General features: G+C 33.5%; 1 protein-coding gene across 7 annotated transcripts; it reads right to left on the bottom strand.

Moving 5' to 3' along the window:
• Positions 1–676: 676 nt before the first annotated feature.
• Positions 677–24634, bottom strand: LOC127264414 (histone-lysine N-methyltransferase ATX2-like). Of its 7 annotated transcripts, none has more exons than XR_007841698.1 (27): positions 23753–24634; positions 23598–23649; positions 23279–23353; positions 22964–23183; positions 22452–22572; positions 22255–22359; positions 21099–21325; positions 20673–20765; positions 20467–20561; positions 18547–18702; positions 16781–16918; positions 16394–16441; positions 15415–15529; positions 14748–14813; positions 14593–14654; positions 14329–14385; positions 12190–12258; positions 11764–11962; positions 10536–10817; positions 9061–9122; positions 8899–8976; positions 8459–8554; positions 7931–8034; positions 7713–7859; positions 5455–5569; positions 4119–4201; positions 677–817 (listed from the first exon to the last, which is right to left on the bottom strand). XR_007841698.1 is itself a non-coding variant. In XM_051293943.1 (25 exons), exons 1-24 carry the CDS (start codon positions 24406–24408, stop codon positions 7718–7720), a joined length of 3318 nt encoding a protein of 1105 aa, XP_051149900.1. In that variant the 5' UTR covers positions 24409–24634; the 3' UTR covers positions 3816–4201; positions 7713–7717. The 7 variants fall into 7 exon arrangements, 1 of the variants encoding a protein (XP_051149900.1); XR_007841697.1 differs by lacking the exon at positions 677–817 and adding an exon at positions 3764–3794 and having other exon boundaries at positions 5409–5569; XR_007841696.1 differs by lacking the exon at positions 5455–5569 and having other exon boundaries at positions 679–817.
• Between the last annotated feature and the right edge of the window lie 741 nt (positions 24635–25375).

Here is a 25375-nt window from a genome sequence, read left to right as displayed (position 1 = left end):
AATTATTTATTTTATTTAAAATTTTAAAAATTATGTCTATTGAAAATTAGTGATCAATTTACAAAATGCATCAAATGAACCATTATAAACCTTTTAGAAACAATTCTATCAATACAAGAAAATCAAAACACAAACTGAACAAAAATAAATAAATAAATAATTTATTTTTTCGAATTTATATGAATAATAACGAAAAGCCATAAAGCAATATGAAATTTAGAGAAATTAAACACAAACAAACAACTCCCTAAAGTATGCAAATGAAATTGAAAGGAAAAAACATTCTTGTGAATTTGGGAAGAATTAATTTCAAATTCAATGGCTAACAGTGATAAATAGCAGCTCCGGTAGCGGTTCGGCGGAAACACAAGTTATTTTCTCCGAGACAAAAACCAAAAATTAAGGTTCTAAATACATTAATAATACTTCTAATATTCGCCACCAACAAAAAATAATATTGTTAATATCCAAACAACATTAATTAATACTTTTAACATAAAAACAAAAATCAACAATTTCAAAAAAGAACAAAACAATTTCCCTCTTAATATTTCCTCCAAAAAGACAATCATTATTTCTAATATCAAAACAACAATTACAATTGCCAAAAATTCATTTTCCTCCTAATATTTCCTCGAGAAAGCAATCATTACCTTCCAATATAAACACAACTAACAACAACAATATCCAACATCATTAAAAGTATATTTAGTACCTAAACAAATGCCAAAAAAATTCATTTTCCTCGTAATATTTCCCCCCAAATGGTTGAGGTGCTATAAATACACTTGAGAAGAGCACAAGCCATCTTCATTCACTGTATTTTAGGATAAAAGAATCAGTCAACATTATGGTATTATAATGGAATCAAAACAACAAGAAACATAAAGCTGCTCTGAAAAAAGTATACTAATTCTTCAACGTTAATGAATTTTTAATTCATTGAAGTATGTAAAGTAGTGAATAGTACTATGTTTTTATCTTCTTTTCAATTATACCTTCTCCGACATCAAATAACACAATTCTTTCTTTTACCTAAAGCCTACAATGACAAGGAGTATAATTTAGTGACAAAGAAATGAATGCTATAGTGCAATTTTTACTTATGAATCTCAAAAATTGCAAACTTGCTTTTGGTAAAACGTTGGAAGCACAAAAAATGTTTTGATATTCTAAAAGTACAGTTAGTCGGTATTGGAAAGAAGCCAAAAAATAATTAGAAAATGGTAGAGTTGTGCAATTAAGCAGTTAAAAAAAAAAAAAAAAGATTGTTTTGAAGCGTAAGAAAGTGCTTCCAAACTATGAAATTATTGCACATGTTCCTTTGAAAAAATAGGATCTATTCGGGGTCTTGCTGCATCAATTAAATGCTCAAAAACCATTGTTTAGAGGTCGTATTCTACGGGAGTCTTAAGAGCCTACACAAGTGCTCTTAGACCGGATTTGACAGGTGCAAACAAGCTACTCAGGCTGGAGTTTGCACTTGATCAACCTGATGTTGCATTAATACAACAAGTTATTGAATTCAAATGCATGGATGATGTACACATTAATGAAAAATGATTTTATATCACTCGAGGATCACATAGATTTTATATGACCCAGAAGAGGAACATCCACATAGAATATGCCAAAACAAAACATTTTTTACTAAAATCATATTCTTGTGTGCAGTTTTTACTATACAAGTTTGACGGTTCACTGATTTTTTATGGAAAAATAGGATTTTTTCCATTCACATACTAAGAAACTGCTAAAAGAAGTAATAAAAATCGTACAAGAGGCACACCAATCACTAAGCCCATTGAAGCAATCACAAAGGATGTGATTAAGTTTTGCTTAACCAACAATGTAAGTATATGAAAGTTTATTTCATCGAAATATTAGAATAAATTAAGTTTGTTTGAACTAATATTTATTCAAACTAGTGCAATCAAAAGTTATTTTATTTCAATGTTTGTATTCACTATGTTTAGAAGATTAGATGCTAATGTACATACTTTCTAATTTTTGATAGATAATGCGAGACCATACATTAAAAATGATGATGCAGATTTTAGATGGGCTGCCACAAGTGATAGTTTTGACATTATATTGGTTCAACAACCCCCCAATTCTCCCTGACTTGAATGTTAATGATCTAGGACGGTTTCGTGCCATACAAAGCATTCAAATTGAAAATGATTGCAACAATGTGAATGAATTAGTGAATGCATTAATCTTATCGTTTAAATAATTGATTGTTGAAAAACTAAACAATGTTTTCTTGAACTTACAAGATTGCATGATGGAGATAATAAAGACTAGAGAACACAATAGGTACAAAATTCCACACATGACGAAAGGTGCACTAATTGCACAAGGTGCTGTACCTAGACAATGAATGTGACTAAAAATATTGAGGTACAAGATGCAATCATATCTTTTTTTTCAAAGATAACACTTGAATGAGCAAAAAAAAGACCTTCGTGAAAAGTACAAATATGCACAATTACAATTACGCTAGTAGTAATGCAAGCTTTAAAAATGCACAAATATTAGCCATGTATATGTATTTTTTTGTAATGTTTATATTGTACTCCATGGTGAATGAATATACAGTTTTTGTAATGCAAAATCCAATACTACAAAGATTTAGTTTTATAAAAGCTCATCATTGTTGTATTAAAACAGTCGGTGACATTTCATTATCACCGAAAGATTATTTTCATCATATACAACACAAATGCAACAAAAAAAGACAATACAAAACTCACAGTTTGAAGATGAAAGGAAGAGCAATTGAACGGAAGTTTGAATTGCAATGGTGAATTTGGACAAAATGAAGAAACATATCCATCAAGGCTACAGGTTGTTTTTCAATGGGTGTTTCAGCTACATAGGAGAATGGATTGTCACCAAGGGCCACCGCCGCCGATTCGTCAGGGGAAAAAATATCGAGAACAACCTCAACCAAATCAATTGAAGAAAAATATGTACCCGTGAATGAGAAATCGAGGTCTGTGTCTACCTCGTTTGAAACCCACGACGGCAGCGCGGGGACAGATCTCTCTTCATCGGAAATCAGCTCGCACATAGGAGGAAAAAAAGAGTTCGGCCAGGGCTAAATTTGCGTTTACTCTATTTCTATTTAGTTTTAGTGCTTTTAAAATATTTATTTTATATGTTTTCATTATTTTTAGTGTTTTAAAATATTAATTTTATATATTTGTAAAATATAGTTAATTATATTGATTTGTAATTATTAATTATATTTTTGATAGATAAAATTTAATAAAAATAGAAAAGTGTCAAATATTACAAAATAAACTAAAATGAAAAAAAGTGTCAAGTGTGACTGGACGAAGAAGTATATAATTTAAATATATATGCACGACATAATTATAAACAAACCTATCAATAAAGTATAGTTCATTTCAGTACTACCTAATAATATTTAGTCAATCTCTTATAAACAAACTACATATATTATACTAGTCCTACATATATAAACATATATCTAAATACACCTAAATATACTGCCTCATCATGTGTATTGACATTGCACATATTAATAATCACAATTTTCATTTCTTATATATTATTCTATCCAAGTGTACTCTGAAGAACAATAACAATAATAGCAATTTTTATCAATAAAATCTTGACTTGAATAGAATAGAAAGAAACTCAACAGTCAATAGAAACATATATATATATATTCATAGAAGAACTCTCTCACAAACAAGAAACTAAAAAATAGGAATGTGACAACAAAACCAACACAACTTACACATAATATGGGGATGAGAAACCTGAAGAAAAGCACCAAAAGCCAATGGCAAGTCAAATAGAAGTGAAGCAATGGGAGAGTATATACACATTTCTACACATAATGTAATAGAAGGGGTAAAGAAATTATCCATTAACATTGGCATCATCCTTAGACAGAATCCTGCCTATTATATGAAGGTCTATTGTGAAAAACAAATTATATATATCTATATATTTCCAATATAGGTTGGTTAATAAATAATATGAGAATCCTTATTGATGCTATCAATCAGGAAGTAATGGACAAATGATGGAAGGAAGCATAGCAGAGAATGTTATAGAAATTATCTGTATCTGCTGCTCACCTATCGAACAAATATGTGTCTTTCCTTAAAAAAATGAAATCTTTAAAGTCCATGATGCTGTGCCACTCGGAAACGAAGCTTTTCTGCATAAAATATATAAAGACCGGTCTGGCCAGATCAGTACAATACAAATATAAAGATGACAATATTGTAAATCAAAGAGTGTGTTCATCCATTTGATCAACAGAAAAAAAACAAAATGTGTGTTCATCCAATTATATTTTATAAGCACTTCCCGTTTAATACTACAAAAAACACAATATATATATACATACTCATACAATATATATACACATACTCATACAATATATAATATATATATATATATACTCTATCCACTCACAAAAATCAACAATTCAACACAATATTATTTTTTTATATTAGCAACACGCACAGACCCAAAATAAAAAATTAACCAAAGAGGACATTAGAACCTAAGAGAGCCTTCTCGATGTGTTCAAACACAAGGAAATATATTTAAGGTTAGAATAGAATCGCTAACATATGTAACTCTTTCGATAAAACATATGATGTTTCAAGCGGCAGTCAATGGGAACGGTTTTTTTACTACATGCATTGTCAAGCAACAAGAAACACTGTCAGCACTTAAAAGTGATCTAACCAAACTCAAGATCAGCCTTAGCTTGTGGCGCTAGGTTTAGTAGTATCATCTCAATGATAGTTGAATTCATAAGCTTCAATAACAATTTGCTCGTTGTACTGAGTATGACTACAAACTACATTAGACTTGAAACTGTAGAAGATTTAACAATAACAGGTTATGGTAGAACTTTCACAAAAAAGCCTAATCAGGCAGAATTATTGTCACACCACCATAACACCCGTACAAAGACAGATACAATCAATCATGTAATAAAAGTGATTCACAAGTCATTTGAGGAAAATACTCCCAACAAGCAGCAAAGAAAAAAAAAAATGTTTGTTAAATGTCATTCAAAAAATGCTCTAGCAAGGATCTCTACCCCGTCTGGGAAATTGAATTCCGAGTTCAACAAGCTTCGGCACTTCCTTGAAAGATCACCCACATTACTTTCCAGTGTATTCCTAGAAGCACAAATGCAGTGGCAGAACACTTCCCTAAACATGGCGCTAGAGGAAACATTGCTTTATCAATTTACAGCTTCTTCCCTTCCTTTATTTCCTATTCTATGGTGTTGTTTCTATGCTTTCTTAATTATCAATAAAATATCTGTACTCCTTAAAAAAAAAAAAAAAGAAAAAAAAAACAAGCAATAAGGCTCAGATGGGACACTCAGTTTGAGCACATACAGAAAGGCAGCACATAGCATAGGAGGGATAGCAGTGGATGAAGTACTTTGTCACAGGTTACATGCACAGGTACTCAGCTTGGGCAAACAAATGTGATACAGATTAGTGGCACACAGTACACAGCTCAACAATTGAGGGAGGGCCTCAAAATGGGTAGAAACCTACATTGAAAAGGAAAAAGAAAGATAGGGCTTAAAAACTGTGAGGACAAATATCCAAATTGCCTAAGGCATAAACATTTTAATGTTTTTACATGTCCGTAATAACCACTGGTGAAGTCACTCTTCTTCGTTATGCAATTTAGACTGCGCTATTTCCTCATGTCAAAAAACCTATGCCTTTGAACATCCTAAAGGTGCAACATGGTATATATAAATTACACAAGTATAGAGTCCACAAACTTCATGAAGGTAGTGTAGGCAGTGGAATAAAAATGATGCTCAAGGCGTATGGTTTTCAAAAAAGAAATAGATAATTTAAGGGTGTGTTTGTTTGGGCGATTGGATTTTAAATACACTATTCATCCCATTTTTTCCCCCAAAAAATATCTAATCAAAAACCTATTTTTCATTTTTTATATTATACTAAAAATCAATTTTACATTCAAAACATCACATCAACACCTATTTATATCACATCATACAACTATTCAAATTCAAAATTTTTACTATTCAAAAACTCAAAATCCAAACCCCCAACAAACATACCCTAAATGAAGAACACAACTGAACAGGCCAGTTGGAATTGAGTGGCAGTGTGTATATCAGTACGACAGGTAAAAGAGAAGTGGATAAAGTTCAGAAGTAGAAAAATAGAAGTTTGTTTGGGTTTGGGTGTGGGTTTAGGTTTGAGTTTTGCATTTGAATTTTAGTTTAAATAGTATTTTGATGTAATATTTTGTAAGAGAAAATAGTATATTTTTATTGAGAACCATACGAGCTGAATGGTAGAAAAGTTTGTTTGAAGTACAAATCAAACATACCCTAAGGGGGCGTTTGGTACAGATAATGGAATTGCATAGAAATGAGAGTAGAGAATAGAATTGGAGAGAAAGGGAATTGAGAAGAGAATGAGAATTAATTCTCTTCTTTGGTAGAATAGAGAATTCAGTTGAGAAATATAAAAAAAAAATGAATAGATCGGACAAGAATAAATGATTAATCTAACAAAAGAGAGTTTTAGCAAGTGAGAATCATGAAAAAATATTTATGATGACTTTTTTTAAATCAAAAAATTATAAATTATATACGAAGTTTTGTAAGATCATATTTTAGTATAAATTTTTGTAAAAAATTAAATACTTGAATGATAAATTAAAAATAATTTTTGTAAAACTGAAATAATATAATATAAATAATTATAAAAATTAAATAGTACAAAAAAGAATAAAAAAATAAAAATATATATACCGGAACATCATTTCTCTCAATTTATCTGAATATAGGGGAGAAATGAAAATAGATAAATGAAAATAGAGAAATGGAAATGATTTATTTCTCAACTTCCATTTCTCTTACTCAAACTCTGCGGCCAATTTTTATTAATTTCTCTGTACCAAACACACCCTAAAGGTTTGAAAAGACTGAGGAATTAATAAAAATTGCCTTAGCATAAGGAATTTAAATGTTCCATAATTAATTTTCTCACATGGACCAGTCCATGCTTCCAGTGCTTTCACTTCTCAAAACTCCTCGTTAATTAATAGATCAAAGTATCAAACGCTTTTATGTGTTAACCATCAACCATAAAGACATTCCTAACAGGGGAATATATTATATTCAAAAGATTATTAACACCTTTATTGCTCTACCACACCTTCCCACTATAGAAATCTATCTCAGACGTTATGTTCCCTCACTTGCAGTTCTAAATCATTTCATGTCCTTCATTCTAGATCTTGATCTTCTCCAGGTCTTTTCAACTTTCCATATCTCACATGTAATCTTATCCTCCAATAAACACCATTATAGTTTCAGTCTATTTTTAAACAGAATTTACACATAATAGTCAATGTATCTACGCTAAAAGCTATAGAAGAAAAAACTTTGGAAGTGATGAATTCAACATAAAACATAGATCCAAGTTAATAGAACATGGTACATGCACAAGAAAAGGAAAAAAAAAAATGCTTATTAGAAAGCAAAATTCATGATTTTGAATTAAGGGGTCATTATATGCATAATATATGGGTTTTTATGGTAAATGACCTAGAGAATCAGTGGTTAATATTTAGTCTCTATAATTTAAGTTGGTGTTAACAGTATTATAATTACAAAAGACTATAGAGAACCATCACTGGTTTACCTCCTTTATTCCCCCTGCCAGTCTTTCAATTCGCTGCGGGGTACAAATAGCTTTGCTACCCGTTCTTCAGTTTCAATATCATTCACCACACCTCGACATCTAGAAGATCCACAATAACAGAGAAGCTGTTCATCCTTTGAAAAGAACCTGCAATGCCCAAGTAAAGTCAGTGTTCTGGTGGAGAGAAATTAAGTGGAATTGTATAATGAGGGGTAAACCTGTAATCATATGTCAGTTCTTCCCACTGTTTAATATCTCGTTTAGCAAAGATGATGATGTGCTCATCGCCATTGACACTGATCACCCTTGAATAGCAATTTGGCTGAAATGGGAAACTAGTTAAACTTCTGACTGTAAAATTTTGACCTCAAAATCCGAAGTAGAGAATTTTGTGACAAATATAATAAAGATTAAGAAGCAAAATGCGATCACTTGGTGCAACAACAAATGACATTATACAAGTCCAATAAATAGAACAAGAATCACATAAACGAGGTTACAGCTCAAGCAACACGCAGGTATATCTTATATTGAAAATTGAAACCTAGAAGCTAAATCATAAGACATCTGAAGTATCAACAGAAACCCAGATAAAATAGCAAGAATTCACATTAACCATCATTAACGAAGGATTCTTGTCAGGAGCATCACCACAAAATTGTTGAATTAGTTTTCATATTGAATGAGAGAAAGGCAATGAGGAAATAGAATCAAAACTTTGTGAAACTGTAATGTTTGACACATACTTCACATGAGTGATTAATCAAATGAGCAATGCTTCCGGCTCTGGTGGCATCGATAACACGTTCATCATCAATTCGAAACATATAAGTTCCAGCACCCTGAACCAAAAAAGTGCAAGTCATATGACATTTGAAAACTCATAGTATCAGCATTCTCATCTAATAGCTAAGGATTAGAGTGGACCGCATCAATAATTTCAATGAATTTTAGTGGACTAAAGCAAGAAAGATTAAGGAATCTCTCCCAAAGCAACATGGTTATTTATGCTTCAGGGGCTACCATCCTGCCACTGATGCCTACCAGTGATCATAGGGTAATGAAATAGGTGATATCTAATTTATAATTTGGTAAAGTCGTTTTCATAAACTTGGACATTCATCTGTGTTTCTCAAACCATCCTATGCTAAATAACGCGTTCATCCAAACAAACACCAGCACTTACCACTAACGAATTGTATATCAAATGTTCCCTTCTGTCAGCAACTGGCGGTCGAATGAGTTCACCAGTATATTCAATGACCTATAAAGAAACAAAATTTGCATTGAACATCTAACATCTGATGACTCAACTTAATTTTGAAGTTATAATTCTCAAAGTATTTACCATGTCTCCAGCTCTATGTGGAAGTTTAGTGAAGACACCAAAACCATGTATACCAGACTTCCCTGTAAACCACATTAGCCTCAAATATCAGTGATGAAATAGCTACTTTCTGCAGCATTTGAGAAACAAAGAAGACTATATATATATATATATATATTTCCCATTAACTATGACAAATCAGAATCAAGTACACACTATTTGGTCATGTATAGAATCCTTCCTTACTAGACCTCAGGGTCGCTGTATTTCTCAGCTATCACTACTGGGTTATTAATGAATGAAATCGAAACAATTTGTGCATTATGCAGTAAAGTGAAGATAATAGTTCAAAGGAGCACACAACAAAATTAATTCAATGCATCAAAGGGGGCATCAATAGGTCAAGCTACAAACAAGTTGCGCAACGGAAGACACACACCAACAAAGATCAGAAAATATAGATGCACAATATTATTATTTTAACAAAATTAAGCTCTTATGCTTTTAGACTAATATTATGTGTGATGGTGAGAAATAATTGCCACGCTGAATACTATAAATGACATGTAGGGAAATCTCTTGAAGGCAGTATTGTTAAATTCCTAAGGCCATTCCTAATGGCAAGTTTTCCAGATTCTGGGGAGAACAAATATAAACCCTTAATATCTCTGTCCTAACAATTATTCCGTTGCAAACTATCTGAAATATATAAACTAGAGATTTGCAAGGCTTGATATGATAAACAAGTTAAGAACAGAGAATACTGTAAGTATTAGTTGCCTGCAGAAACTAATCGAACCAAGCTACTCAATCAAATGATAAGCAGCAATAATCATTTTGATGCATTAACTTAGGATCCAATTGATATTAAAACACGATGAACATAAATGGTAAGGATAAAAAAAAAAGATTAAATATACTGAGGACGAAACCAACTGCTATCACTCCTCTACCAGAGGATGGAATACCAACCTCATCAACGGAATAATCTAACCAGCCAAAAGACAATAATCAATCAAATACAGACAAGTTGCCAGAACTTTGGTAATGCACCACAACAAAGAGCACTTGCATTGCCCAAGGTTTTTCAATTCATGCAACACAGGGCTCATAGAAATGCAGTAATTGGTCATTTTAAAAGAACAAGATCTTACAAATCAGACAAGCTGATAAGCTCATGAAGTTGTTGTTGACATAGTGGGACATCGCCAAGTAAAGCGTATTTTAGAACTGGAAAAGAAATTTTCAAAATGATATTTGCATGGATACAAGAAGAAGTGTTGATATCCATGAAGCTTATTCATAACCCAATATAATGCAGCTAGTTACATAGATAAATGGAGCTCCAGTCAACACAATGCCTCTTCAGCAGTCAAGTAGTTTTATCTTGTTTTATAATTATAGCATCAGATCATCTGGAGTTTAAGAACGGAATGATGATATAGTAAGAAATAATGATGATTATGATGATAATAGTAATAGTCCAGAAAGTTTACCAAATGCTAGTCTTTTTCTGAAGGTATCCCTCATATAATTATACTTATCAGCCACCGAAAGAATCTGGTCAGATGGATTAAGTTGTGCGATTTGCAGCTTTTGAAGTTCAACAAAATATTTAGAACCAGTGAGTTCATGGGAAGATATCTTGTTCCACAAGGGCATATGACGACTGCACCCACCCAGCAAATATGGCTGGTTATCCACATACAATCGCTTTGATGAAGCAGCAGGGACTTCAGGTTCATTTCTCCCACGCCTCGTTAGAAAATTGTAAGGCTCTAATGACAAACAAAAAACAAAAATAATCAAATTATCAATGAGCAAATATTACGTCCTTCAAAAGATGGTTCCAGTAAAGAACATAAAAGCAATTGCTTTGATTACCCAACTACAATCAAACTAGAACAGAATCAGAAAGAGGGGGTAATAAGCAGAATAGTTCACAAAAAGGAAAAGATAAAAAAAAAAGCCATCCATTTAGTCAAAACAGGACATTGTTCAGTTCATTCTCTTAATGGTAAAGCATGAGAAATTACCAATTTCAATGTAACATTGAATAAGAAAAGAAGGTGCTATTATCAGATGCAGATGGGAAAACTGATGTAAACAACTATCTACAGATTCATAGAGCAAATGAACTAATTTAGAACATGCGAAAAACTAAGATTTGATAACGAATAGAACCTTCCATTCGTCACGTCAGAGCATACCTTAGCATTTCAAAGTCAATATCTATGAGCGTACTATATTAAGATAGTTTTTAGTTCTTAAGAAAGAGAATATTAATTATTAGAAATTAAATTACCCCTGTGTACCATTAAATTCTAACTAATTTACATACACAGTAGCCAACACTTCGGACTTCCTCAAAAACTAATAATCATTTATTCTACACTTTTACCAAACTAATAGAAAGTTGGAATATTTAAACACATACACAGAGAAACAATCAAATCAAATATGCACAATAAAAATGCAATATTCATTACTATTTAATGAAAATACACATAACTTCACACATTCAAAAACAACTAAAAGAAATGTACTTGTCTTGCCAGTATCTGGGCAAGGACAGGAGTGTAAGGGCAGTCAAAAGGAAAATTTGTGTGAAGAGAAAATGAGAAAAGATGTTCTTCGAACATTATTGATTATTCAAAACTACTACTTGTATACACAGCCATGAGAAATTGTTAAGGAATGCTCAAAAGGCCGGATAATACTTACCAGTCCGAGCACAACCAGAAGGATTTGTAGGTGGGACATAATCTCCATTATAACAGCTTTTCTGCTCTATTCTTTCATCAAAATTCAACCGCTGATTAGATGAAGGCCTATGTCTCCTGCAGAATGATAGTAGTTGGATGCACTGATCCTCCTCGTCCTCATCAAGAGGAACCAAATGTTGTCTCTCCATGTCATCAGGCTACAATAATGTGAATGTACATCAATGATGATGATAATAATAATAATAATAATAATAATAATAATAATAATAATAATAATCACAACAAAAATAATATCAATAATAATAAAATAAAATAAAGTTGGTGCAACCAAAGCGTATGCTCAATACATATGCATAAAACAAGTGTTAAAAAGGATGAAAAGTGCATTCAAGGAAGCACATAACATTTCAGAGAAATTGCATACCTCAAGACAAAATCCAGCAGCTCGTGCACAGAGAGGATGATATGCCACACGACAGTTATGGTTTGAGCACTGCAAAAGTATTATTTATTATCTTATTAAAACTGTCCCCCAATATAATCATATATATAGAGAAGCAATAAGATGTCAATATGGACCCATGCTCTAAGTCAATGATAAAATAAGCCTATTGATCTGAGAAAAATAAAATTATCATGAGTGAAAAAAAAAAAAAAAAAAAAAAAAAAAAAAAAAAAAAATTAGTCCTACCAAGGTATAAAAGAAGTGAAGTCAGTGAATTGGCTAGTGCAAAGAAACTGCAATTTCAAGTTAAGTTCCCAAATCATGCCATAAGGAGTGGAATAGACATATCACAAGGCAAGTGACATGAATGCATCAAATTAGGCATGAACCAATCATTACACATTACTAAGCATATGTTTTAAATAGAGAAAATTTCCAATGCACCAAATTTTATATGTGCTTCCGAAGAAAAAAAAAATACTAAGTCAATCTTCTAAGACAAAGTTCTTTCTCATCCACAACCAGGGAAACACATGGAACACATAGCTCACCGATGTTATACATGAACTTATTACAATTAAACAGGTTCCCAAAGAGAGCTAGAATAGAAGGATCAATACAACAGCCCTTTGGTTCTATTCCTTTGCATGTGCGAAATCGAGTTCTATTCAAGACTGGCTCTTGCAACAATGGCATATGGAATTAGCAATATCAAGCTTCGCCAAGCCCTTTTTGATTGGGAATGCAATTTATGGGAGGATTACTTGAATGTGCTCAATTCCATCACTATCTTGGACAATAGTCAAGACAAATTGATATGGAAGCCTAATCCCAATGTATCATTCAGCTTCCAGTCCTATCAGTGGCTCTGAGATTCTCATCACCCCTCAAACATGGTCTCCCAATCCAATTATTTGGATTAAAATTGCCCCATGTTGTGTTATACATTCTTTTTGAAGATATTAAGAAGAGACCGTCCCGTTAAGGATGTTCTATCATCCAGAGGCTGCTTTCCATCCAATGTCCATTGTGCCTTTTGTAGCTATCATAGCAGTCACTTATTCCTTCACTGCCATTCAGTGTCCACTATTTGGACCTTAGACTGTGGAACATCTCTTGCATATTGGCCCTCTTTTTGCCTCAATCTTATCATTCAATGGCATTACTCAGCTAACAAGGTCAGTAATGCTGAAATATGTGAATAGAGTTCTTAAGGCCACTACTGAAAGATCCGTGAAGCTTTTAATGCAGTTATCTTCAACAACAGGGAGTTACCCCCGAGTTGTATCCTATTCAAAATTCAATTATCTATCGGCGACTTGTACTGAGTGCTCCTTCTCAGACTTTGTTACCCCTCTCAAGTCCTTGATGGAACGTTCTCCAAAACATCTCATTAGTGAAAGAAAAGAAGCCTTATCATGTGCCAACAATCTTTTGAAAGGGTCTCTTTGTGGATGATGGAAAATCAACGCAGTTGGTTTGGTGTTTGGCTAATAGGAGCCATCCAATATTGGCACAGTCATTCACAATTATTATTGACGCATCATACTCATCCTTTCAATTATAGTGACTCAACGAACTAAAATGTTGCAAAAGTCCTGGCCATCTCACTGTCCTTGAGAAGGTTGCCTTACAATAATTAGGCCCATTGCCCCCGGATTACTATCGAGAGCATATCAAAAAATGCACTCAGATTGGATTAACAGAACAGCGCCTCTTGGAAATTAAAGTCAAAACATCAACAAGCTGCATGTCCACATTTATCTTAGTTAGGCTGTAACTTTTGCCATATCTGGATCCTCAGACTTCACAGCTCTTATACCTATTCTCAGCTCCTATGGTTCAGCCAGTCCTATGTGTTTAGGGTGCTTATATTTTAGTGTCTATCAATCTATCAGGAACTCCTGCATTCCCAAATTGTAATTTATTCTATCTTATATGATATAGAAAAATGCTACTTTCCCAAAAAAGAAATATATATACAACAGATTATTAAAAAGTTCAGTAGGCCTATGATAGCCCAGGAACCATACTTATGGAACCTTTGACAAGTTGGATCACTTTATGAACCTCAAGAAGAAAACATTGCACAACAACACGAGCAAAGGATAAATCTACCTGGATACATGCTCCATGAGAAACACCACAGATGCTGCATAAGAGCTTCCACCGATCCTGGATATTATCAAAGAAGCAATGTAGTACTTAAGACTTAGCACCATACTAACATAAAGAAATAATGTCAGCAGATAATCCAAAAATTATTATACACATACAAATAGAGTTTCTCAAGCAGATCACAGGGCAGGCAAATGCCCTTTAGAGGTAAACAACATAAGTTCAAGATAAGGTATCAAAGTTTGTAGAAAACATAGAAGATACCTTATTGATTCTACTTAGCCCATCAATGGGTTCCATTTTTTTTATATCAGATAAGCAGGTTTCTGCAGTAAATGGAATATTCCAATAGTTAATCCAAGAGGCAAATGAGTGTATGTTTTATGTATTAGACTATTAGTGAATTGCGCAGATGGAACCTGGTATCCATATGGCACAAGCCAGATGAGCCCACCGCCCATCTGTAGTAGGCTTCATAGCACCTCCTAAAACAGATCCAGTCGCATCATAGCAATAAGGTTATATTAAGTTACAATCCTATACTAGACCCGATTCAACAGTAATTGATGGTAAAAAATAATGAGATATACTCCCTCCATCCCGAGTAAGATGACCCGTTTGGCTAGAGACACGGCATTTTTAAGTAGTGTAGATTAGTAAATTATTAATAATAAATTATGATATTATCTTGTTATTTTTATATGAGTGAAATTGTTGGTATTTTAAAAATATAAATTTATATATATATGATTAAAAGAAATTAGAATGTGTTTAAATATTGTTAGTATTATATCTCAATAAAATATATACAATATGAATATCATTTTGTAGATAATAAAATTTTATATAATACAAATAAAAATATATTTATTTATAATTAAACTTAAAATAGTTTTATAAAAAAACTGAAAAGTTTTAAATGTAGATAAAAATATTTGTTTATTGAAGAGAAAAATAGAAATAAAGAGATTTTGAGTTGATCATTTGTACAAGAGATTAGAAATTTAACTAAAATAATTTATATTGGACGGACAAAAGAGAAAAATGTGTCATCTGTGGCAGAACGGAGGGTGTATTAAAAACTACCTTGCACAGGACACAGGCAGCATCTTGGAGATTCTGGAGCTCCTGGACGACACAAGTTACAAAGCCAAAGAACACCACCAGTAGGCTCTAGTTCTCCATAGCATCTAGCATGCACCTGAACAAATATTGTAGAATGTAAAACATGCCATCAGAGAGAGGAGAAGAAAACATATGTATAAATATCAATAATTATTAAAAAATAGAAAAAGACACGGTAATGAATTAAAATATTTATTTTGATTGAGAAATTAAAACAGAAATTTGTACAAAAGCATTACATAGATATGAAACATCAAGGGGAGTGATGATGCTAAAAAAACCAAGAATATTATGTAGCCGCAAAATCATCATTTCATAATAAGGGGAATACTCAACAAGGAATAGGCATTTAGAATACCAACTCTGGAACACTTAGAGATATAAAATTCAAAGCACCTAAGTTATTTGATAAGATGCAGTCCATTGACAGTTCAAGCTTCTATATTGCAGTGTAGGTAGGAAAAAAAAAGGTAGAAGAATGAAAATTGCAAATAAAAAAATTAGATTAATAGAAACACAAAATAACTTGACTACGCAAATAAATGCTTAGTGATGCAAATTATCAATGGAAATAGAGCTATGCTCGATAATCATACGAACATTGTGAAAATCTATCATATGCATGACCACCTGACAAAATCAACTCAGATTTTAATAGGCACAAAGTCTGCCCACAGGATGAAGACTGCATGTTTAGGTATGAACTGAAGTGAAGGATAACTGAAATATTGTAGTTATGTCATATAAATCAGATGACGAAATTTTTACATGCACGACGTCAGCAATCACAACAGTAAAACAGATATAGCCAGGTGTGCCATTTATTGCACTGATTTCTTGTAAAAATATAGAGAACAAATATTGATGCAAGCACTGACAAAAACAAACAAGTCATTCACCAAAAAAATGAATCAAAAAAATGGATTAGGGTTGGACCTACCATCATCCTGCATTTGTCGCACTGAAGAAATAAATTGTTCTCGTATTCCTGCAGTAAGAAGTTTTAGATAATTAGATTTGGTATATTCATAATATTTATTATCTATATAATCAAGAAGATTGTGAAATAAATTACTAATGGTATAAATATTTTGGAGTAAAGACATAAGAAAACTACACTTTCCAGGGGATATTGCTATCATGTTTGATTAAGTTGACCATGAAAATAAAATAGCGTAGAATATGTATGTTGGTTAACAATATAATAAATAATGATATATATCCCTTCAAGCTTAAGCTTTTAGATGAAATGATCGTTTAACAGCAACTAATTGTTTACATTTAAAGAACAATGGTAATTTTACAAAGAGAAAAAAATAAAAAACACCTCATCCATATGGCAAACATTGCACTTATCAAGGTCCCTCCATTCAACAGTGACAGGCCTGTATCCAACAGGAAGGCCTTTGATTTTCCTAGATGCTAGATGGGAGGATCTCAAAGACTTTTGAGAACTAGACATTTCCTGCAAGTACAGAGAGATTAGTTGAATGCAAAGGAAGGTGTAAACAAGTAGAATTCTCATAGCCACTTTGACAAGGAACTGTGTGAAATGAACCATATACAGAACTAATGAAAGCATAAGGAAAATCATAAATCACCTCAAAGCAACAACAGATAATAAATAAATGGGTAAACTAAAAATTCCCCAAAAATATACAATACTTCAGATGAAACTTTTCTTTCCTCTGATATACAGAGATAAAGAGAGATCAAAATCCAACGTTACTAGTAAAATCCAATGACTAGATCTATAGATGTGGTTTATGTAATTTCATATCTGCAATGAAATCTTGGGTTCTGGTATATTTATAGTGTTCCTGTGTCTTCTAAAACTGTATAATGCAGCTTGAACTTTTTATGTTAGGAGTTTCATCGTCTTTCTAATTGACCAGACAACATTTCTGTTGATTTTCATTTTCAACCCACTTTTAATGTGCCATTGTTGGCCCTTCAGATTTCCTTCTATAAATACTTTCAGCTAGACCTATTCTTGTAAATCTTTCTGTTTAACAAAATATCATGGAGTTCTCTTGATGTACAAACTGTATATACTACGCGTCAGCCCTATTCATGTCATCTGCCACTTGTGTTCTCGTCTTTCCAGTCTATTCCCTCTCTGTTTCTAAACTAAATAATTTAACTTTTTCTCCCAACCTTTCAAATGCTTCAACACTCTTTCTCCCTTCTTCCATTTTTGCGCCTTCAATTCCGTCTACCACTCACACCTCCACAAATTTTAATGTCTTATATACGATGAGTTTGCTTGTTTTGTCAATTTATATGCATTCAAGTGAATAGTGTTGTAGTGCTATTAGCAAATTCTGTAAGCAAACAATATGAATGATTATAAAAGACAAACTGATGCTTGAAAGTAACAGAAAAATATATAGTAGGAAACCCAACAAAGACTCTCACTAATAGAAAACCTTAAACAAGAATAGCAGGAGTTATACTTCTCCACTTCCTTTCTCTTAAAGTAGCAGTCATATCAGATTTTATTATTATTAACAAGTGTACCAGAAATTAAGATGCTTTCTCTTTATACATGTCTTTACATATATAAAACATTACATCAATTTAACTAATTTGTACAGGCGTGTGTAGTCCCCAAAAGATTTGGATATAACAGTGCTGATTAAAATCCCAAGTATATACCATAATATACCAAAAATAGAACACATTCCCCAACCTCTATATCCAAAACACTCTGACACAAAAAGTGGCAAAACACGTATCATTAAGAGGTGTTAAATCAGTTGCATGGATTTTTTGAGCATATACAATGGATATATAAAAAAATTATTGGGGACAAGGACAAACAATGGATTTTCATTAGAAAGCTAACACATTCTGTGTCAACCAAAAAAGGCTAAACCAAAAATTTATATGCAATCTGTGCACTGTAAAGTAGTGACATTATTGAACCATGGATATTTGGACTGAATTCACATGCCCTCCATTGCACGCATGGCATGGAAATAGAAAAATACATATATATAAAATAAATGATCATAACCAATTACATAAATTAAATTAATGGTATTGATATAACAGAGGACATGTCAATTTAATGGCGAGTTGAATGCATACCTTTAAGAGTTTGGAAACTTTCGGGTGGGCAAAACCAAACATGTAAGAACCAGAAGCAAAACTCTGATCCCCTTTAGAATTCTGATTTTTCATTTGTACCATCCTAACCCTTTTATATATTTTATTCCAGCAAGCAGATGGAGTTGGCCCATTAAACTGTAAACAAAAGCATTGAACCGAAAGAAATAATTTAATTAAGAAAGTTCTATGAGCCAGCCACCAAATAAATAAAACAGGTACTTTGCACAAATTGGTGATAATAAAATGATACAGGAACCAGGGTTCAAGTGTATGAAAAAAAACATGTAAACAATATCAAGTATCAAACCAAACTGCCAAGCTAGAAATGGATATATGCAAAATCTAATTTAGAAGTGTAAGTTATCTTTGAACTTAATAAAGCCTTTGTTGCCAAATCAAACCGAACTACCAAGCCAGAAATGGATATATGCACAATCTATTTTAGAAGTGTAAATTATCTTTTAACTTAATAAAGCCTTTGTTGCCAACATAAAAATTTCCCTCAGTAGATAATGTGGTTCCAGCAGCCCTAAAATGAGTGCTTTCAAAGCCTGCTGACAAGCAAGATGATGCCAGCTTGAACAAGAAGTAGAGTTTAAACAAAGAGGACCTTGTGGCTGTACTAATGATTCAAAAGTTCCTTCATAGTACAAACCACATGGCTGTCAAAACTGAAACAAAGGCAATTTTTCTAGACATTCATATCTCAACAAACCGGAATACCTATATTCTCGAATAAGTTGCTGATTCTATAAATTATTTAGGGTCCTACAAATGTAGGAAATATGAACGTCTGTGTAGTTTCTTGATTGAATAATAAAGATCTAATGTTGTTAAGAGTACAAATTGAAATGTTTTAACTTTCCATAACACTTAAACCATTTCATTCACTAACAAGTAGGAGACCTTATATCCATGAGCTGATAGCGTTGGATTAACTCAGAATATTAAGACTTCGCCCTTATTGGCTCTCAGCCAGATCTATCATAAATGAAACTTCATTCCACTTCAAACTCTTACATTGTAGCCATACATTTCTTCCAATGAATAGAAACACTTTTTATGAATAGCTTCCTGCATCCATAAATTACAAGCTTGAATATTCTTGCTTAAAAGATTCAAATAACCTCAAAACTATTTGTTTCTGGGTGACTAAGAGAAATTCTTGAGCTCCATCTCCTTGCGCACAATGCCTCCCATAGAGAGGTGATGAAAATCGGTTAACACTATAAATTTAAGACTAATGTCCTATTTTGAATCCCTCAAATTCAGTTATGAAAGCTGCTGTCAGATTCATTAGTTAAATTAAAGCATTTTACAGAACTTTTTATGTACATATAGGTACTACATTGATTTCCACAAGGTTTCAACATGAGAAACTACATGATTTCTAGAACCCTAACTCTAGTATTTCTATCTACAAGGATGACCTATAAATCAAGGTGTTACCATAGCCAGCAAATTTACCCCAAATCAGAGGCCAGTTTCTATGAGGAATATATAAATAAAACAGTAAACATAAGCCTCTCAATTTATGTAATGGAAATGTCAACAGAGCAATCATTTAGGCTTCCTGATGATGAACTTATATTTTCTAATTTCGGGGAAGCTGCAATGCTGAGCCAATTTTACATAGATCCAGACAATTTTTCAGTTTTCTCAGCTATATAAGCTCATATAAAGCATCATACACCTATGTATGAGCAAGGTCCAGGGAAAGTCATGTATCAAGAGAACATGATCACACCAAAACTTACAAAGAAAAGAAAGAAAGAAAGAAAGAAAAAAAAAAAAAAAAAAAAAAAAAAAGAGAGAACTGAAAAGACCTAAATGTCATGTATCTGAAAGATATACAATCGAAATTTCTTATGAATGCAGAAATTATGGATTTTCAAGTACCTCTTCTCCAGTGTCTGCTGTTACTCTGAATAGAGGCCTGATCCTTGAGTCCAGATACAGTACTTCCATCTTATATAAGGTCTGTACATTTGGATCTTGAAGCAAAAGGGAAAAACCAAAAGGCATCAATGATGAAGGATCAGTAATAAATCCGCCACTACTTAAACGAACAAATTCACAGGAAACACCTCTAGAGCAACAATCACCTGTTATGGAAAGAAACATCCTCCTAGCAGTATAACCCTTGGGCCAAATAAACCTCTCATTTTGAAACTTTAAGGAGCCTTTGACTATCTTTCCTGCAACACAGTTTACATGCACAGAATATAATTAAGTTGATTCAAGCAATCATTTGACAGAAGTCCATCTTTATCAAAATCCTACAGAAGGAAAAATAATGGTAGTGATTCATCAACATCAGCAGTTACAGGTGAATTATTGATTGAAGCTCATAAGTGCTATATCCAGAATCTGACTACAACACAATACCCTAAGTATGGAAATATCATGAAGTAGCACAACAAAAAGACTTGAAACAAGTAATTAATCCTGACATGACAGGAACAACCCATGTAGCAAAGAAATTGGGAAATCTCTTGTCAACGTAGAAACATTATCATATCAACACTTACCAAGGTTTACTATTTGCAACTCTCCAGATTCTAATGGGGAGTTTTTGAGATCTTCAATTTTCTTTTGTATATCATCATGGCTTGTGCATTCTTCGTCACCAGAATCAATACCATCTTCGTGTCCTCCACTACCACTTCCACAATTATTAATATCAGCATCAGCATCAGCATCAGCATCATCACGCTGCTGCAGCATTACTTTTGGGAGAGTATGTTCACTAAGATACCTGAATCAAGGCAAATTGAGTGAGTTTTCTAGGAAACCTCCAAATTTGCCAATGAAAGAGAAAGAAGCTACAAAGGGTATTCTGTTTTCAACTTTCCGTAGGAATAGAAAGCAACCAATCCATGAACTGAACAGATAATTTGCTTTTAAAAATGAAATCTCCCTACAAATGGATTATCAAGTCAATCTATAGATAATATGGCCATCTTATATGTCCCCGTGCATGTTGTTCTAGTTTAGGCCCATTGCCCCAAATTACCATTGACTGCAACTCAAAAAGTGCACCGGGTCAGATTGATCGTGTGCACTCCCTTGAAAGTTGAACTCAAACATCAATACGCTCTGATCCTTCATTTCTAGATGCCCAGCATCACTTTCCAGTACATCTCATTTGGCTAATGAAATGGCTAACTTCTTTGCAAAATGTGTAGATAGAGGATTCACAATTTCACACTTTACCAGATTTCTCAATTGGGTTACAACTATCAGTGAATCTTGTTTTTCAAATCTATCATCTGCTAGTCCCTATATTTAGCTCCAATTCCATCTCCTCTACATGACTCTATCTGTAGGAACTCCTATGCTCCCTGGGTTGTAAACCTATTCCAAGTTTTATTATATACAGCTGGTTCTTTCCAAAGGACAAAAACAGCCAATCTGAAAAACAAAAAAAAAATGGTGAAACATGCACATATGCCCTCTTCCCAGGCATGTAAACTTTCATATTTAAGAATCCAAATTATACAATAGTGACAGGAAGCTGAAAATGCAAATGTACTGTTGAAGATTCAACTCTTTTTTGTATTTTGTTCATTTCCAAAAAAGGTTTTGAGTAAAATTTGAAAAGAGAAACTGCCAGCATACAGAAGCAGAGGTCAGATAACCAAAGAACATCAGCGACAAGAAGAAAAAAAAAGAAAAGAAACTCACATTTTTGCTTCCTCCAATCCAGTAACAAAGGTTGGTTTATTGCACTTTGAATGACAGGATGAAAGAAGGCCCTTAAGGAAAGGGCTAACCTGATTCCTTCTTACCCTGAATCCCATGAAAAAACAGGCTATCAACATTACCAAACTTCCAACTGGAGGATAGTACTTTAAAACTGCCAAATTACTCTATAATATTACCTAGCAAAATCATGGGTACCAAAGAATTGTACTAGGATTGATTTTCCTCCAGAAATGTTGAGACCTTTCCGTTGACTTACATGTGATTCATCCAAAACAATTGCAGGCCATATAGAATGTCCTATAGAAATCAAGAAATAATTGTCAATCAAACTAACCATAAAAGCTAGAAGGCTGTAATTGCATAACAGAAACAATTAAAATCTCAAACCTAAAGTGGGCTATGACAACAACCATCTTTAGACACAATAAATAAAAACGTAATTAAAATAAAATCAGGAAAAATTATGGAAGTATCAACGGCTCTTTAACTTACAACTATAGTGTTTTGAGTAGAAAAAAGAGAAGAACCATAGAAGTAAGACATTAAAACCATTGCTAAAACCCCAAAATATTGGGGTAAAAAGAATAGGCATCTTGCATATTACTTAAATGTCAAATGCTTACAGATAAATAACTTCACCATATTGGTGAAACAAATCAATATTGAATCTAAATATCTAGTGACGCACCAGTAAGCTTTGCCCAAATAACATCTCCAGGCTCAATCTCCTGGCAATCATCCAAACTAGCAGCCAAAACCATCAACTCACTCACATCAATCCCTTCAGCTTCTGAGCTCTTCTCACTGACCTTGAGTTTCAAATTTTGTATTTCCTCAGAAGACACATGAAACTTGACTCGTTCGTTTGATATAATCAGGTTTTCCTCTTCACCGTCTTCATACTTCACCTGCATGGCACTTCACACATTAACAAAGTGACACAATGATGTAGCTTCTTGTGTGGCAGAAATTTATCATCATTCATAATGTAAAAGAACATTACATGGTGCCGATTGGTCTCAGAATTGTAAGCTACTATATGACCAGAATACCAACTTGCATCAAGCGGCCAGTAAACCTGTTCACATTAACTATGAGATTCCGTCGCGCAAGTAGCAAGTAACACAAACAATTTAATAGCACATGAAACTTCACACAAGATTATATCTACAAATGGTATGATGAATATGTGGGGAAACTGTTTTAACAGTAATATTTTAACACAATTCACATTGATAAATGCAAATGGATACTTTCTCACGATGGCCTCAACTACAATTCTCGTGGGCATCCCAATTGCATAGGTATTGAAGAGTTCGTACCTTGCATTGTAGTCCAGTGAATTTATTTGGGTCAGTACCTTTGATACTCAGCCTACATAATCATACAAATACAATAAAGTGAGACACTAACCGCCCATCAATAATGTCAGCACTTGAAAATACTCTCATTTAGGAGACCAAAAACCAACACATACCAGACCCATTTCTTTGGCTTTGCAGCTCCCGATGTTTTAGAACTATTTGCTAAACAATCCTTCTTCCGCGTCCTGCTCTCACAACCCTTAACTATACCATCGAACTTCGGAGTCTTGTTTACATCATCGGTATCAATCTTTTTCACACAATCATTCAATTCAGGCCGATCATTCAATTCACAGGATGCCTTACAATCAGCGATGGCTTTCATCACCCTCGCGCCAGTGCCCATTCTCCTTCGTTTAATTCCGGTCTCCGTTCCTCCATCATCAATCTCCACTTTCTCTGACTTCACATCTATTCCTTGAGAAAGCAACGACTCGAGAAGCGAAGAGGGTTTCTCCTCTCTCCGCTTGCGGCGCCTGGAGTAGACGTGAGTTATCTCAGACTTCACTCCGATCAAGTGGTGCTTCAATTGATCATTGCCGCTGGCCCTTGGGAGCCTCCGCGCAGCAGCCTTGACCTTCTTCGATCCGGTGGCGGTGACGCAAGGAGATGTGGCGGAGTAGACGTCGCAGAGCGGGATGTACTTGAGCCGAGGGCTCTCCCTCCGGAACTCGTCGTCGTCCCGCTCCTCTAGTGCGGGGTTGAGCCGCGCAACCTTGGTTTCTTCCGATGAGATGGGCAAATCGCCGGTGGCGGGGAATGCATCCATGGCGGACGATTTGGGAGCGAAAGAGAAAAAAGGAGAAGAATTGCACTTCTCACTCCACCCTCCCTCTCTCTCTCTCTACAATTGGGAATAAATTTTTTATTTAGGGTTTTTCAATGGCGGATGGAAATCGATTTCCCGCCGTTGCTCACCTGAAATATACGAAAAAAAATAAAAATGAAAATACTCTCTTCACTTTCTCATCACATTCGCCCACACGCACGGCACGTGCCACAGAAGGATTCTACATCTTTGCTAACTCTCACGACGCCCGTCCGCAACTATCCGTCTGATTTATCTTTGAAATTTTAATAATTATAAAAACAATACTTCACATATATATTGTAAATTTTATATATATATATAAAAGTAGATACGTGTGTATACATATATAGATATAATATTTTTATATTTTAGAGAGAAGTGATACTAATAAAAGATGGAAGTGGAAGATTTGTTATGTTTTATTTCGATACATGCCAAGCCTATTTATAGGCTTTAATGATGATGATTAGTCATCAAAATACACTTGTTCTCATTATATGAAATTTACACATCAAAGATGTCATCGTGCATGAAAATTCATCTGACATCTATTCATTCGTACGATGAGTCATAACACTCCCCTTAGGTATAATTAACTACAATGAATATGGTTTATTAAAACTTTGTTAGGAAAAAATCTAATGAGATATCACTTAGAATCTTGCATCCCAATATTTTTCATCAATTTTTCGAACATTGCAGTAGATAAACACTTGGTTAATAAATATGTTACGTTTCTATTGGATCGAATCTGCTGCACATCTGTTTCACCATTTTTCTGAAGATTATGTATAAAGAAAAATTTTGGTGAGATGTGTTTGGTTCTATCTCCTCTGATATATCTTCTTTTTAGTTGAGTTATACAAGCTGCATTATCTTCGTATAAAATAATAAGAGGATTATCATTTTCAGATATCAAATCACA

This window comes from Andrographis paniculata, unplaced genomic scaffold (assembly GCF_009805555.1).
Source record: "Andrographis paniculata isolate CXL003 unplaced genomic scaffold, ASM980555v1 Contig70END, whole genome shotgun sequence".
Classification (NCBI taxonomy): domain Eukaryota; kingdom Viridiplantae; phylum Streptophyta; class Magnoliopsida; order Lamiales; family Acanthaceae; genus Andrographis; species Andrographis paniculata.
The sequence above is the reverse complement of the archived record's forward strand: the minus strand, read 5'-3'. Positions and strand labels throughout refer to the sequence as shown.